The 17,600-nt window shown below is 40.3% G+C and overlaps 1 protein-coding gene across 1 annotated transcript in view; it reads right to left on the bottom strand.

Moving 5' to 3' along the window:
* The window catches only part of FRAS1 (Fraser extracellular matrix complex subunit 1), a 268,392-nt gene that overhangs the window by 41,751 nt on the left and 209,041 nt on the right, over positions 1–17,600 (bottom strand). Inside the window, 7 exon segments of the mRNA XM_023750302.1 lie at positions 7,325–7,472; positions 8,049–8,209; positions 9,765–10,109; positions 11,608–11,854; positions 13,964–14,132; positions 14,540–14,699; positions 15,793–15,943. Of these exon segments, the coding sequence (XP_023606070.1) occupies positions 7,325–7,472; positions 8,049–8,209; positions 9,765–10,109; positions 11,608–11,854; positions 13,964–14,132; positions 14,540–14,699; positions 15,793–15,943 (1,381 nt within the window).

The raw sequence follows: 17,600 nt of genomic DNA, 5'->3' as shown, positions 1-17,600 counted from the left end.
CTGGTCCAGGGGCCAGGAAGACAACAAGGAGGAGTTGGGACATTGGTAAAGAGGGAAGAGCAGGCCTTGTTTAAAGGAGGTTGACTTGCTGCTCCAGTCTTTTGTTGGCAGATCTTCCTATTTTCAAACAAAGCAAGAACTCTTATCTGGATTTTTATGTCATATCTCCTAAATTTCAAAATAAAAACCCATTAAAATAGGAAAAAAGAAATTCCAGGTAAGTCAAAACTATTTGGGCCAAATAAAACATGCTGAAATGTCCAGTGGGCCCCCAATCTGTGACCACTGCTGGAGAGTTACCTGTTCTCATAACTCACAAGGCCTCATTTGACTTTAGGGAGGGACAGTAGCCGAATGTGGTTAAAAGCAAAGGCTTTGGAGTAAGCAGGCTTGAATTTCCATCCCAGCTCTGCTACTTATTAGCTGTATGATATAGAGCAATCTACTTAGGTTTTATGAGACTTGGGTTTCTTCAATATGTAAATTGGAAATGTTAATATCTAACTCATAGAATTATCACGAGTATTGAATTTAACAAGATTGTATGGGCATGGTGTTCAATGCAGTATCTGGCACACAGTGACACTCAAACTTTGGTAGGGGTTATTATCATATGGTTTATATTGGCCCCAATTCCAGGCTCCTCTATACGAAAGGTCATTTTTTCCCTCCTTACTTCCTACAGTGCCCATGGTAATCCTCTGTATTAAGACATGTCCCTTTCCGAGAACATTTTGTTGACTGTAGGTTATTAATTTCTTAATAAAAAATACAGAGGTAGTCCCTCCAGTCATATGCCACATTAGTCTTTGGGGCTGCAGGAAGCTGACCCTATAGCTATAGACACCTAGTTCCTGGCTGGGTCCTGGGTGTGCCTTGCCAAACCTGAAAGGAGAAAACAGGAAGGGTGAGCACACCAGCATTCTGCAAGTCCACTTGCAGAAAGCTGCTTGCCTCCAACCTGCCCTCTGCTCAGAACTGTTGGCATCAGCAAAATAACACAAAACCATAAGCTGAACTAAGCCTAACAATTACCATTTATTACTGAGAAAAACCCAGAATACCACACCTAAAGGAAAATGAACAACTTTAGCATTAGGCTCTGAACAATTACCATTTAGGGCTCTGTCATCCAGTATAATGGTCTGTGCTATTAGGGAGTAGGTGGCAATGACATGACCTAGCACAGGAGGACAAGAAGGAAGCTTGTTGCCAACTTAAAAGTAACACAAGCAAGAAAGCTTTTCTGCTCATGGCAGATTATCTAATGCTTTGGATTGATTTTTCTTGCTGGCCTGACAGGCGTCAAGTCAAGATGAGAGTTAAAAGCTAGAGTGGTTGTCTTTTCACTTTGTTGATGGTTTCCTTTGCAGTGCAAAATCTGTATAGTAGTCCCATTTGTTTATTTTTCCTTTTGTATCCCTTGCCCCAGGAGAAATATCAGAAAAAATATTGCCACAAAAAATGTCCAAGATTTTACTGCCTATGTTTTTTTCTAGGATTTTTATGGTTTTGATTCTTACTGTTAAGCCTTAATCCATTTTTAGATTAATGTATATGGTGTAAAAGGTGGTCTAATTTCATTTTTTTGCATGTATCTATCCAATTTTCCTGACACCATTTATTGATTGGATTATCTCTAGCCCATAATATGTTCTTGCTTCTTTTGTTAAATATTAACTGACTATAAAGGTGTGGGTTTATTTTGGGGTTCTCTATTCTGTTCCATTGATCTATACATCTGTTTTTATGCCAGTACTATGCTGTTTTGATTACTATGGCCTTGTAGTATAGTTTGATATCAGGTAGCGTGATTCCTCCAACTTGGTTCTTCTTTCTCAAGATTGCTGTGGTTATTTGGAGTCTTTTGCGGTTCCATATTATTTTTTGGAATATTTGTTCTAATTCTGAGAAATATGCCATTGGTATCTTGATAGGAATTGCATTGAATCTATAGATTGCTTTGGGTAGTATGGGCATTATAATGATATTAATTCTTCCTATCCATGAACATGGTATTAGCTTCTACTATTTGTATCTTCTTCAATTTCTTTCTTCACTGTCATATAAGTTTTCAAGAACAGGTCTTTTACATCCTTGGTTAAATTTATTCCTAGGTATTTTTTTTAATGCAATTGTAAATGAGATAGGTTTTTTAGTTTCCCTTTCTGATAGTTCATTATAGGTGCATAAAAATGCAGCTGATTAATGAATATTTAGTTTGTATCCTGTTACTCTACTGAATTCATTTATCAATTCTAGTATTTTGGGGGGGAAATATTTAGGGTTCTCTATATACAATATCATGTCATCTGCAAATAATGACAGTTTTATTTCTTTGTTTACAATTTGGATGCCTTTAATTTCTTCTTCTTGCCTGATTGCTGTGGCTATATTGAATAACAGTGGTGAAAGCAGACACCCCTCTTTTGTTCCTGATCTTAAGGGAAACGTTTGTGGTTTCTGCCCATTGAGTATGATGTTGGCTTGGGTGTGTCATATATGGCCTTTATTATGTTGAGGTATGTTCCCTCTATTCCCACTCAATGGGAGAACATATTCAACAATGACGCATCTGATAATGGATTGATATCCAAAATTTATAAAGAACTTATAAAACTCAACACCAAAAACAAACAAACAAACAAACAAACAAAAAACACCAATCCAATTAAAAAATGGGCAAAGGATCTGAATAGACATTTCTCCAAAGGTACATACAGATAGCCAATAAACATATGAAAAGGTACTCAACGTCACTGATCATCAAAGAAATGCAAATTTAAACCACAATGAGATATCACCTCAGACCTGTCAGAATAGTTATCATCAATAAATCAACAAACAAGTACTGGCAAGGATGTGGAGAAAAGGAAACCCTTGTACTCTGTTGGTGGGAATGCAGATTGGTATAGCTGCTGTGGAAAACAGTAGGGGGTTTCTTCAAAAAAATTAAAAGTGGAACTGCCTTATGACCCAGTGATTCCACTTCTATGGAAAGTGAGCATGGTAGGGTAAGCATAAGATTGGACTTGGATAGAGTGGATCTGGGTTTTACAGATCCATCACTTCCTCTCTGTGTGGTCTTAAATTATTTAACCTTAGTTTCACAATTTGAATAGCCAGTGAGATCTTTCTGCCTTAGAATGTGCACATTGAAGGGATTCAACAAAAGTTAGTACTCACTAGGAAGAAGGATAACCAACTTAAGTAATTGCTGAACACTACAATGGGTCACTGAAATAGGTTTGGGGATTTCTTTCTTTGGGATAAATTCTGGACTGAATATATATTATTGTAGTCTTCCTGAAAAATTATATATATATATATATATATATATATATATATATATATATATATATATATATATATATATCATATTCATTTTCTAAGTTTGCAATCCTAATGCCCATCAACAAAAGATAAAAATAATCTAAGTGGAATCTTGTATTGATCAGAGTACAATGAAGTTTATAGTTTATGTGTTACTGGAGTCCCACTGGCAAGTATAATAAATTATAGGTGTGTCAGGAAGAAAAGAAGTTAACATGTAATAAAATCTACTATGTGCCTGATACTATGGTAGGTATTTTCACAAATTTTATCTAATTTATTCTTTACAACAATCTTGTAAGGTGGGTATTTACATGTTTTATAGATGAAAAAAATGGGGCTCAATAAACTTAAGGCTGAAAGAGCAAGGAAGTGGTGGGGCTGGCATTAAATTTTAGGACTTCTGATTTTGCATTCGCTTTCTACTTTATCAGAGGGAAATTGGCTATCTTTTCATGCAAAAGAATAAGGAGACTTTTCAAGAATAAAAGAAATAAATGAATTTCCTTTTTCTTTCTTTTTTTAACTTCACTGAGGAAAAAAATCCCACAGAGTCTACTGTTGCACAAATAGAACCCTTTAGTGTTGGATAAGGACAATGGGTTTGGAGCCAAAAGATCCAGAATGTATGCTGGTTCCTCCACATACTATACTTGGTGAATGTTTCTTCCCCAATCAGTCTCATCTACAAAACAGAAGTAAAAGTGAAACCACTGGATTATGAGCAAATGAGATAATGTCTAACAGATCACTCTATAAACTCTGAAGTAACGTGCAGTATAAAGTAGAGTATTGTTATAATCTTGTTCATGGTTAAAGTTACCATTTTGTGAATCACAAATCTAATTGCAAAACTTAAAACTATAAAACTACCAGGAGAAAACATAGGAGAAAAATCTTTGAAACTTGGGTTTAGGCAAAGATTTCTTAGATACAACACTGAAAGCATGATCAGTAATAGAAATATCAATAAGTGGAATGGCTTCAAAATAAAAGCCTATTGCTCTTTTAAAGACATTGTTAAGAGAACAAAAAAAGAAGCAGTAGATTTGGATAAACTATTTGCAAAACACAAATCTTTGTCCAGAGCCTAAAACAATACAATAAACAACCCAATTTAAAAATAGGAGTGTTCTACAATGCTTTGCCAAAGAAGATATATGGATGGCAAGTAAGCACCTGAAAATATCTCAATGTCATCACTCATTCACTACCCACCTACTGGAATAATGAAAACACTTCATAAAAACTGACAGCACCAAATGTTGGTGTGGATGTGGAGCAATTGGAATTCTCACACACTGCTGGTGGTAACACAAAATAGTTACAACCACTTTGGAAAACAAGCTGGCAGTTTCTTAGAAGGTTAAACACTGACCATTTGATCCAACAACTCCACTCCTAAGCATTTACTCCAGAGAAATGAAAACATATATTCACACAAAAACCTATATGCAAATGTTATAGCCACTCTGATCATAATTGCCCAAACCTGGAAACAGCCCAAATGTCATTCAGCAGGTGAGTGGATAAACAAATGGTGGTACGTCCATGCAACGGAGATTATTCAGCAGTGGAAAGAGTGAACTACTCTTATGTGCAACAATATGGATGGCTCTCAAAGGCAGTAAGTATTCTGATGGAAAGAGCAAGACTCAAGGTGCTCATATTACTGGATTGCATTTAGATATTCTGGAAATGGCATAACTTTGTGGATAGCCAATAGATCAGTGGTTGCCAGGACTCAGGATGGGTAAGAGGTTGACTAACAGGGGCGTGAGAGAACTTTGTAGGGTTAGAACTGTTCAACATTTTAAAAAATAGTTTAGTGGTTTTTAGAGGAATGAAGAGGGAGAGGGAGAGAGAGAAAAACAGTAATGTGAGAGCACATCAATCGGCTGCCTCCTACACGCCCCCTATGGTGATCAAGCCCACAACCCGGGCATGTACCCTGACTGGAAATCGAACTAGAAACCTTTCTGTGCACGAGACAATGCCCAACCAAATGAACCATACCAGCCAGGGCTATTCAACATCTTGATTGTGGTGGTGGGCACAATACTGTCCATTTGTCAAAACTCATAGAACTGCATACCAGAAAGGATAAATTTAATTCATGTAAATTAAACCTTAATAAACCTAGCTCTAAAATAATATACCATTTTTTTTTGCCTGGCTGGTGTTGCTCAGTGGTTGAGTGTCGACCTATGAACCAGGAGGTCACGGTTCAATTCCTGGTCAGGGCACATGCCTGGGTTGTGGGCTTGATTCCCAGCAGGGGGCGTGCATGAGGCAGCTAATCAATGATTCTCTCTCTTCATTGATGTTTCTCTCTATCTCTCCCTCTTCCTTCCTCTATGAAATCAATAAAAATATATATTAAGAAATAAAGTAAGATACCATTTTGGACATATGCATATATTTCTTTTCTCTCTTGAAGGCTACACAAAACAAAAAAGTGGTTAAAATGGTTGTTTCTAGGGAGTAGAACTAGAGGATTGGGAGACAGGAGTAGAAGGAAGACTTAATTTTCATAGTATACCATTTTTCATTTGATTTTTTAAAATATATAAATGAATAAATAATTTAAAATAAATAAAATATTAAAGATTGCTCTGCTGGGCTGCCTGTTCCTTTTTTGGTGCCTTTTCATTCACTGTAAGAGTTTAATCGTGGACTTTATTGTCAACCATAGGAATGCTGATTAGGGTCCTTCTGCTTGAGGTGGGAGGTTTGCCTTGATCTTCTCCACCCAACTCTAGAATCTGACAATTCTAAGTTTCATCAATTCTTCCTAAGAAGCACCTGTCCCTTCTTCTTCATCCTCATGTTACTTAGGTTAGGTCAGTGGCGACTGACAAGTTCATATACTTGTCTCTTCATTCTTGCACATCGTCTACAGGACAATGAGTTTCCTAAGACAAAATCACACACTCCTGTGCTGATAAGAATCTGTTGCTTCCCTCTGCTTACCGATTCCTTATGCTAGAACATAAGACTCTTAGAACTTGACTCCAACCTATCTTTCCATTTCATTTCCTTTTATTCACTGGATTCAAAGCACAAGTAAGCATCTCACTGTTTTCCAAATATGCACCTTTCAAAACTTTATGCCATTATACCTATTATATCTGTTTATTTGACAAAGCTTTCTTTTATTATCCATTAGGTAAATTACTATCACACCTGAAGACTCAGCTTAAATATCAACTCCTTTGTGAAATCTTCTATGATTCTTCCACACAAAGTTACTGTTCAGTCTCATCTGCTCAGATAGCACTGGATTTATAGCACTGTCAGGCCATTTGTCATACTAGAGGTCCAGTGGACGAAATTCATGCACTCTTTAGGGAGTCCCTCAGCCTGGCCTGTGCCCTCTCATAGTCTGGGAGCCCTCAGGGGATGTCTGACTGATGGCAATTGGACATCCTTAGCACTGCCATAGAGGCAAGAGAGGCTCCCACCACCGCCGCTGCACTCTCCAGCTGTGAGCCCGGCTTCTGGCTGAGCGGCATTCCCCCTGTGAGAGCACACTGACCACCAGGGGGCAGCTCCTGCATTGAGTGTCTTCCCCCTGGTGGTCAGTGTGTATCATAGGATCAGTTGTTCCACCATTCAGTCGATTTGCATATTAGCTTTTTATTATATAGGATACCCTAACTTTTCAGTTTAAGGGTCTGATCCCCCAACTAGACATTGAACTTCTTGAGGACATGGCCCAACCAAGGCTTAAACATTTTTTGTGTATCTAGTAGAGTGCCAGAAACATGAACAATTATTTCTTTCTCCTATTTCTATGTAAATGTGTACATGCAGGTCCTTGTACACACACAGATATAACAGACATATGCACAAATACATACACATGCACTCACACACACATACTCACATTTCTTGAGTGAAATGTGAATGAGGTCCAATGCATACATATGGAAGTTAAGGAAAAAATAGAACTATAGTCAGCCACCAGCTGGCAGCCCCAATCTCTTACCATCCTGGAATGTGTCATTAATGGCAATGACAGCTTGGAAAGGTTTAGTCAGTTCGGCCCCTTGTGCTGAGCTGAGGAAAACCACAAATGTCTCCAGCCCTTCAATTGCTGGATACTGAGTGTCATCTAAGATCGTCAAGGTGCAATACTAGGAGAAAAATCAGGATGTTAACTAGATTTACTGTGGTGATTGAATTCAATATATATAAACATTGAATCATTACATTGTACACCTGAAACTAATATAGTGTTATATGTTAATTACATCTCAATTTAAAAAAAAGATTTTTAATTTAAAAAAAAAGAAAAATTCAAGTAAACCTTACAGAATGCCAAACACATAACACCCATTTATTTTGGGAAATTAGGACACAGGCAACAACTTGTCTTTCTTTGGTGGTCTTAAATGAAGTTTCTTTTTATCCATAAAATCACACTCTTTTTATTACACACCCTTAGGTGTTTTGTTTCTAGATATTTAGATCAAACAAATGTGGTTTTTATCCTAAATCCGTGGTGCTGGATGTAAGATGGTGAAAACATCACTTGAAGAGTTTTGTAGACAATCCCTCTAAGTTTGTTCTCTTGATTGTATGTCTGTGTTTTTGAAGAAAGGGAAGATAGTAATATTGCAAGTGGAGTTTAGTGTCCTCCAGAGAGTCTGGAGAGCAGACTAGATACCACATTAACAGACTCATCCAGCCTTTCACGGCTGTATGCTCACCTGCTCAGTGACACCTGGTCCGAATTCCACCTTCCTAGAGCTGGGAACATAGTCAACTCCTGGAGTGGCAGAAGCTGGGTCTGAGGGACGCGTAGCACACCAGACAGATGTAAAGGTCGAAAGGTCAGTCCCATGGCGGATAACTGGGATCTTCACTGCTCCTGAAATGAGATTCATAGATTCCCAAGGTCAACCTTGACCCAGAAGATCAATGGTACTTTCCCAACATGTTCTCTTTCTCAGCAGCAGCAGTTTTATCCTGCTGGCCTGTCTACTCTAACCTCAGCGATGCTTGGTGCTCCCTCTGAGGAAGGCTGAGGTATCACCCTCCTTCTTTTTGCCAACACTGAGATTAAGAGCAGACCTAGAGGAGGGTCTCATGCAGGTTGTGCTGGAAAGTAGCCCTTAGGGGGAAATGATTCCGTGGCTTCATAAAGGAGACTGCTCACAGAAGAACAATGAACTGTAGGGGGAAGGATCCATTGGAAAACATTTCAAGCCTATATAGGGAGAAGAAATTCAGACGAGCGCCTCAGGGATGAGCTAGAAAATAGTCAATTAAGGAAGAACCAGCTATGGGACTCTATGGGGCCTGAAGCTGAATGTTCCTAATTAAATGTTCCAAACTGGTTTGATTTCCCCATTTTATCTGAGTAGTGCACACATCATTACTTAAACCATATGTGCTTATTGCTTATCTTAGGAATGAAACTCATTTTCTGGTCCATTGTGACATCATACTTCATAGGGTCCTAATGATATACATGTAGATTTTTAGCTGTTTTCACAATCAAGGTGAGAGCAAAGCTACATGAAAACCCATCAGTCACATTTTTCTAGTCAGTTGTGAAATGACATTAGTCATGACTGAGCATTTGGTGTATGGCAAAGGAAGTGGCATTGTAGAAAGGTCTGGGCTCTAAATCCAGCTCTGGCATATTAACTGCTTGATATCTGATGATTTATTTAATCTCTCTGAGTCTCCATTTGCTCTCCTCTATAATGTCACCTTCTCTACAGAAGATTAAGTGAGAATGCATGAAATGCATGTTGCTCAGTACCTGGCATTCCATAAGTACTCAAGAAGATCAGTTCCCACTGTCCCTCAGAATATCACCTTCAAAGAGGTGAAAGACCTTGGTCAAGTGGCTCCTATCAGTAGATACTTCTCACAGCTGCTGCCCCTCTGGTAGTATGTCTGCCAGCAGCATGCGGAGGACCCCTGTGCAGCCAGGAGAGGGAAGGAGCCTGGGTGGAAAAATCTGCCCACTGACTGCTTTGGGCTGTAGTAATATGAATGAGCAAGTTCCACTTGTGAAGACACTGACATTTTAGAATGTATTTGTTTTAGCAGCGAGAAGTATACGAAATCACTTACCTCTATTCTCAACAGATCTCATTCCCCTCCTTTGCAAGCCAAAATATTTAGCACCATGCCTTCCTTCTCGACCACAGAGGTCAACCAATGACTGTAAGCCAGATCCCTCCCTTCCATCAGTAATCAGAGAAAGAAAAGTGATTCTTTACTACTCCCATTCTTGGTTGTAATGCCTAGCATTATATAATGTCTCGGACCAACAGTGATGTCACTGAGGAATGGCATTATCCTCAATTATATCCTTAATTGTCTTAAGGATACTCTCAAACCTGAGAGGAAATCATTCAAGAAAGAGATCAAGAGATGGGTGATGGAACCCCAGAGATGCTCTCTGTTACCTGCATCCTCACTGACAGTGAAAGCCGTGTTGCCCAGGGACACAGTGGAGGCATCATTGGGACCACTGATGAGCACCTTGGCCGATGACACCCTTCCGATGCGGGCATTGTCAGAAGCACCTGCCAGGGCAATCTCAAACACTTCTTCCTCTTCATATTCGCTGTCATCAATGAGCATGACGTCACAGGTGGACATGGTGACACCAGGCCCGAATATCACACGACTGTCAGCAGACCTCCCTCTAGATTTAAAATCAGAGCCCGATTCTAGAGCGTAGAGGCTACTTCCCATAGCTGAGTTAGGGATGGTGTAGCAAATCACAGACACAATGCTGCTTGCATCCCCTGAAATACAAAATGGCAAGAAAACCAAAGCATTTGAATGAGTGCTTCTCAAACTCTAAAATCTCTGATAAATTAGTGAGCTTGATTCCCTCTGACATATTCCATCACTATTCGTGTTCACGCTCTGGCATGAAACCTTCCTGCATTGCAGTCTCTTTTGAGCTTATGAAATAAACCACTTGAGGATTTAATATCCCCCAGATACTTCACCAAATAACTTAAAATGGATTTCCTAGTCTGTGAATTTTGTGCTCTGTTAATTCACAAGACTCATTGCCCACCATCTAAGACCACAGCGGGTGGAAAGATAAGAGACATATTTGGTACTTTAAGTAGCAAAGTAATGGTGTCCTGAAGGTAGTGCTATGGGCACAGTTCACTGCCTTTCTGAATAAACTTCTGTACTTTAACTCCCAGGGAAAAACAAGCTTCTTTTAAAAAGAGAAAGACAAAACAAAATAAAACCCACCTTTCTGTACAAATGCCTTTACTTATTAATGCTGCCACTGCCCTGAGTGACGGCCTATTCTGGGCCCACTTGCTGGTCCAGAGCAATCGGTGGGACTTGCTTGTTTTCCAAGTGGCACCTCCAAGGGTTTGCAATATTTACAGTGTTTGTTACACTAACACCCAGCCAGCACATTCAATAAAAAACCTGACATCAGCCCTAGTTGGTTTGGCTCAGTGGATAGAGCATCAGCCTATGGACTATAGGGTCCCGGGTTTGATTCCAGTCAAGGGCACAAGACTGGGCTGCCTCGATCCCCAGTGGGGGGTATGCAGGAGGCAACCAATCAATGATTCTCTCATCACTGATGTTTCTATCTCCCTCTCCCTCTCCCTTCCTCTCTGAAATCAATAAAAATATATTTTAAAAAATCACAAAGAAAACAAACAAACAAAAAACAAACAACCCTGACATTGTTACTTATAGTTGTTGTGTGGCTTTGAATGAAGATTTAATTCCCATGTATTTTAAAGTCTCAATGTTGCACAATAATAAATCCATATGATCTTTGGTTTGATTTTTAGCCCCTCAAGAACTGACCTTTAGTTTTTACACGCAGTTTACTTCTCATCGGAGCTCTATATGTGACTCTCACGGAAGGAAATCTTTAAACACATATCTTTCAAGAACTAAGATGGGAAATCAGTTTTTACAAACTGTAACTTCCCTTTTTGATCAAGGTTACGAAACATTGTAAGAATCAGTTAAGAATCCCGAGTACATGAATATTTGCAAGACCAAATATAAAGTGTTTTAGTCCCGTTAAAGAATAAATGGGTGTGCTAACAGCCTGAGCTACCAAGAGAAGCCTCTGATAGAACTCACTGGGTAGGATCTTTATCAGGGCTGTGCTGGGGGTTTAAATGAGTTAATACATGTAAAGTACTTGCACATCTGAGTTAATATGGTACATGAGCACTTGGCACGTAAATGGGACTCAATAAACGTTAGCTATTACAAAGCTCCTTGTCACTTTCGGCGCCAACAGACCTTTTCTTTCAATAGGTGCAAACAGAAAACCAGCGCTCTCGTTGACCCGGTAGGTCTTCTTATCAAACTCTAATGTGGGTTCGTCCTCAGTGTCATTGATAATGACCTTCGCCTGGGTGAACTCCCCTAGTAGGGCGTATGCTGGCATGCTGAGCTCCACGGTGAAACTCTCCACCTTCTCAAACACGTCATCATCGTTGATGACAATGGTGCAGGATTTGGTGTCCTCTCGCTCATCAAACTGCACCTGTCACAAAGGAAACAACAAGGAGTTAAGCTGTGCCTCAGCTTCCCCTGCTCTGCTCCCCCAGAAGGCCATGAGCAGAGAGGGCCCAAGTCCGGCGAGCACTGAATGAAGCAGCTGCTTCTTCTAGCCCCAACTTTCTGCTGTATCACCTGGAACGCAAGGCTACCTCTTCCTGTTCTTCATCTACAACTGGACTGATTTATTGTATAGGGACACGGAGGGTGAAGACATCCCCTCCCATTTAGTGACTGTATTAAAACATGTAGGTAACTGTTCATATCCTGTTCTATTAACTCACTTGAGCAAGAGTCATTTGATTACTTAGTCCCCCTTCTATTTGTGGCAAGTTTAACTGGAAAGATCTTTGAACTTGGAATGTGAAGTTCTAGGCTGAAGTTCTGTTTTTTTGTGTTTTTGTTTTTTTAGTTTCAAGCTGGGTCAGGCTTTGAAGCTTTACATACATCAGTTCATTTTAAAACACTGAACAAATGCAAGATATTATCCTATTACCATTATCATATTATTGTACAATTAAAACTGACATAGAATCTCAGCTTACTGTATAATGAAGTTTGAATTCAGAAAAAGTTACATTGAGAATAAGCCAGACTGAATTTTAACTTTATATTTGACTAAATCCTTTGCAAATGAAACCTATAATGTGAGTACATTTAGCCCGGTACAAAGGAGATAAATTATTACATATGCACTGAATTGTAAACTTACAGGGATATATGGTGGTTTTACTTTACCCCAAAATAAAAGAGGAAGATAAAACCTTCAAATGGAATCAGGGCTCCGGATCTGTTCAAAATTGAAAGGGTAGGGAATGGGCTTGGAATATACGTTGTGTAAACAGAAACAAAGGAAACGTGTAAAAATAGTCATAAACCTCTGAAAACACATAATTTTCATCAAAAGTAAATTACCATTACTATCTAATCAGCTAATCAAATTTTTACTAAACTCCACATTTCAAAACACTCCCAACTAAATGAAACACTCCACAAATCTCTATTTAAGATCTAGAACACACTTCCTTTTATCTTTCCCTGAAAAATAGGCGTACATACCTCTTTTTATCATTTTGTTAAGACTCTTCTAGTTCCTCATTTAAATCTGACATAAGCGGCCTTAGCTTAGTTCTGCTGACATGACTCAAAGAGAGCCCACTCCTCTTTATGGCTCCTGTTACTTTATGTTGCCATAAGAATAATGAAGTTACTTTGAAAAAACATTTAATCAATATCTAATAAGTGCCAGGCATTGTGCCATACATAAAAGATGACAAAACCAGGGCATTCTGCCATCAAGGAGCTTACTATTTAAGTCCTCTCCTTTCTCTTTTGCTTTCATTCTCTCCTTTTTCTTTCTCTCACTCCACCCTGACACTGATTAACACCACGGCTCTATATAGAGATGACAAATTTATCTCCCTACCCAGAACTCCTCTCTGTACTCCCTACCGATGTATATAGCTGTCCACTGATGGCTCTAAGGCAACTCACACTCACCATGTTCAAAGCAAAGTCAAGATCACCCCCTTACCGAACCTGCTCCTCTGTGTGTCCCCTCCCAGCAAGGGGCATCATCATCCACTTTCCCTTCTGCCCCACTATCTAATCCACTGCTTAGTCCTCTCGATTGATGGCTTCCTCATCAGTGGAATCCACCCACTTCTCTCCCCCTTCACTTTATAACTGCAGCTTAAGCTCCCATCATCTCTCACCCAGCCCATCCAAAAGCCTCCCAACTGGTCTCCCCACACTCCGTCCCTTCAGGTAAAGAAGATGGAGAGAAAAGGTTAGAATTCTGAAGGCTGAGTGTAGAACATGATGCCTTGGAGACTTTTTTTTGGGTCATGAAGCAAAATGTAGACTGAGAAGCTACACATAACTTAAGCTTCGGCAGTTAGAATGTCAATGGAGTTTAGGCAGGCCATGAAGAACAAAGTACTGTGAGAATCAAAGATAGGAAAATGACTGAGGAAAGCTGCCAATGGAAAGGAAGGGGGGAATAAAAGAAAATTGGAAGGTGCCACAATAGCCTACAACCTCGTCATAGTCCTTGCAGGCAGTTCAGGAATCAGAGGCCCTCTCGCCCACTTACCTGGCCAGCATACTCCACGTAGTCCTGCTGCCCAGGCTGGGAGCTGACCCTGGAGCTGGAGCTGGCGGTGCCTTGTTCCGTGTGACACAGGACTATGGCGTATTGGTTCAGGTTCCCAGTCCTCTGCACTGTGACGCTGACAGACCCCGCCTTCTCACTGACATTGTAGCTACAAACACACAAAATAGTCGTCTCTGAAATTCTGCCCCTGGGTTGTGAAGAATCTGCTAGTTCAATGCCAGTGTCGCCTGGTTACTTATATCCTGGTTTTACTGCTGAGTAGCTATGCGACTTTGGGCAAGTAACCCTCTTTCTGTCTCTACTGCTTTATTGTTGCAGGGACAACAATGGTATTCATCTCATAAATTCAAAGTATTAAGGTGATGTAGGTCAAGTGCTTAGTTCAGTGCCTGATACATACAGTATTGAAGAAATACTTGGTACAATTATTATTTTTATTATTGTTATCACCACCCCCTCATCAGATGACTACCGCTGGCCCACAGAGTGCTTTGCCCAGAATCCTCTGCTTGCCTGACTCCTTTCTCAAGAATGAAGACACAATGACGCTTGTACCTAGTATGTGTAAAGCTGATGAGGGACCACTGGATGTGGAAGACATTGTCTCTGACCACGTTGGGTTTACTGTCTTTCACCAGAAACTGAAAACTATCCATCATCTCATGGATCTTCTCCTCATGCAATATGTAACGAATCAACCCCAAGTTCACATCCTCTGTGAGAAAAAAGACACAGTGCGTTAGCCCGGGGTTACAAAAACAGCCTCATAGCTGTGCACACTGACACACTCAGTCATTCTTCTAATGGGTCATGGACAGAACATGTGTTCCCGAGAAGAAAAAGGGGTAATAGTCTTAGAAATTACTGCTTCCGCCAGATGCAAAAATAAGATCCTGTAACTCCGTGTGACAAAACACTATCTTTATGTACAGGAAATACACTATGCTGTTGTAAATGAGAACTTCCAGGCCTTGGCAAAAAGACACTTCAATAAAGGTCTATGGAATGTTAGCGGCGGATCTGAGAGCTGACAGAGAAAAGTCTTCGACCCCATCCTCTGTGTGCATATGCTCATATCCACACCACTCCCTTCTAATAAGGTTCCTTGGAAGGCATGTGTTACTAAGAAAAGCTAAGGTTAGATTAAAACAGCCCCCACACAAGGCACAGGTAACATGGGCTAGGAGAGCACAGAAGACCGAGGACAGAGAGAAAAAGGAAATACGGCACATGAGTCATAACAGGCAGCTTCTCATAACTGCTCCCAATGAAGCCCTTCCTCAGAAGTCAGCTAGATTCTAGAAGACCCCAAGGGGCGTCTGGGAAACTAAAATACAAAATGGTCTGCTTGATATGATTCAAAGCAGGAAAACATTTCTGTTAAGGAATCTGCCCACATTGATTTTAATTTCTTTGCTGAAGACTTTAAAAAATATCCATAACCCTTAGAGAACAAACCACACAGGATCACGGATCTTTCATAAAGCCTGGGGGCTGTTTTTGTGGTTTGTTTTTAAAGAAAACCGAGCAATGACATGATCCCTTCCAGAAAACCTGGCCAAAACCTAAAGCAATTTGGGAGCTGAGGAAGCATGGTAAAGGTGAATTTTTTTGGGGGGTGGGGGTGGGGGTGGGGGGGAGAGGGAGTGGGGACATAATTCAGAGTAACAGGAAAAAAATCAGAGACGTAAAATTCCAAAGTTGGATGGTTAGACTTTAAAAGACTGTATGTTTGTACGTAGGTTACTTAGGGGTGAGAGGGGTCATAGAACAGATTCCTCCCATTTCCCAGCTCCCCGAGGCCCCACCCTGGGTGAAGGTCACAGCAGCTCGGCCAGGCTGCAGCTTGTTCTCCACGTGGCCATGCCTGGGGCCCGTAGCGATCTCATAGACAAGTTGCAGGTCTTCCGTGTCCGGGTCCAGGGTCAGCAGTTCTTTCTTGGTGATCAAGTTGGTTGCCTGGAATAGAAACCCATTAAATTTAACTCCTGTTGTGGGAATAAAGCAAGAACAAGACCCAGTGACTCAGATTTAATTCAGCTCAACAATGATTGACTGAGTGCATTTACTGCACAGAAAACTCTGTCAGTATTGAAGAGGCTGTACGGATAAAAGCCAGCCGGCCTCTGCCCTCGATGTGTTCACACTATTGGCAAAGAAAGGCTGATAAGCAATGTAGCTGTGGCAAGAGCTATATCGGGAAATAAAAAAAAAAAAAAGAGTGCTATGCACTCTTTTGGGAGTGGGAGAGATAATTCCAGCTGAACTGGGGCAGAAGAGATTTGAGATGGTGGAATTTGAGCTTGGCCTTTAAAGAAGGTTGGGACTTTGAAAGAATGATACAACACAGGAAAGACGGCCACTCCTGAGAATACAGGAGTCAAATGCAATGCTTGCAAGTAAGTAAGATATATATGATACCCCAATTTTGCCCAAATATACTGCCTATATTTTAACTCACTCAAAAAATATTTAGAGAGAATCATTGATCGGCTGCCTCCAGCATGTTCCTACAAGCTCGCAACCCGACCGGGCATGTGCCCTGACTGGGAATCGAACCAGGACCTCCTGGTTCCTAGGTCAATGCTCAACCACTGAGCCACGCCGGCCAGGCCTTAACTCACTCAAAAAATATTTAATGAGAGCAAAGGTTTGAGAGAAAAAAGGGCTGGTCAATAGTATTAAATGTTTTTAACTCTAGGACAGTAAGGACATGTAAGTGACCTTTGGACTTGACAAAATAGAGGTCATTGGTGACTCTGACAAGAGTCCCTGCAGTAGGGTAGGGGTGGGAAGTAGAATTGCAGAGAGTTTAGAAGAGAGTGAGATGGTTCTGAATATGGAAAAAAATAAATGAAATAGGGCAAAAGAATTGATACTAATTTTGTTTGATATATTTTAAAAATTCCGATAAGTTTGGTGGAAAGCTATAGCATAACACCTACATATAAAAGCATACCTTGTTTTAGTGTGCTTCTCAGGTGCTGTGTGTTTCAGAAACTGAAGGCAAGACCCTCCACCCACAAAAAAGGTTATGACTCTCTTTACTGAGATACCTGCTTTATTGCAATGGTCTGGAACTGAACCCACAATATCTCTGAGGGATGCCTATACAACCAACTAATCAGCTCCATAGGGAAGAGAAAATCTACGTCTTAGAGGGAAAACCACAGGCAAAAGAAAGAAACCAGTTCTCAAACTCAACTCAAGAGCTGTGTGTGTTTGGGTGGGGACAGGAATTTAACGCTAGACATGGTTATGGCATATCTTAAAATGACCAAATTGGGCTTTAGGAGAAGGAGAATGAAATTTCTAAAGTATTCCTCTGAGGACATTCACCCACAAAAATACTTCCTTCCCATTAATGGCATATTCCAGATATGTCCCCAAACCTATCTTTCCCTTCTTCTAGTTAACAAACTTTTAGCTGGGCACCTGGCTAATCAGCTAGACACTCTATCTCCCAGCCTCCCATGCAACACATGAGCCCATATGACCCATTTCTTGCCAAAATAATATGAGTGCAAGAGATGTGTTTAATTTCTGTACCACTTGCTTAAAATATATCCCTTGCCCTTGCCATGGGTAATGTTGCTAAGTGGTTAGAGGATCAGCC

Source organism: Myotis lucifugus, unplaced genomic scaffold, assembly GCF_000147115.1.
Source record: "Myotis lucifugus unplaced genomic scaffold, Myoluc2.0 scaffold_12, whole genome shotgun sequence".
Lineage (NCBI taxonomy): Eukaryota > Metazoa > Chordata > Mammalia > Chiroptera > Vespertilionidae > Myotis > Myotis lucifugus.
The sequence above is the reverse complement of the archived record's forward strand: the minus strand, read 5'-3'. Positions and strand labels throughout refer to the sequence as shown.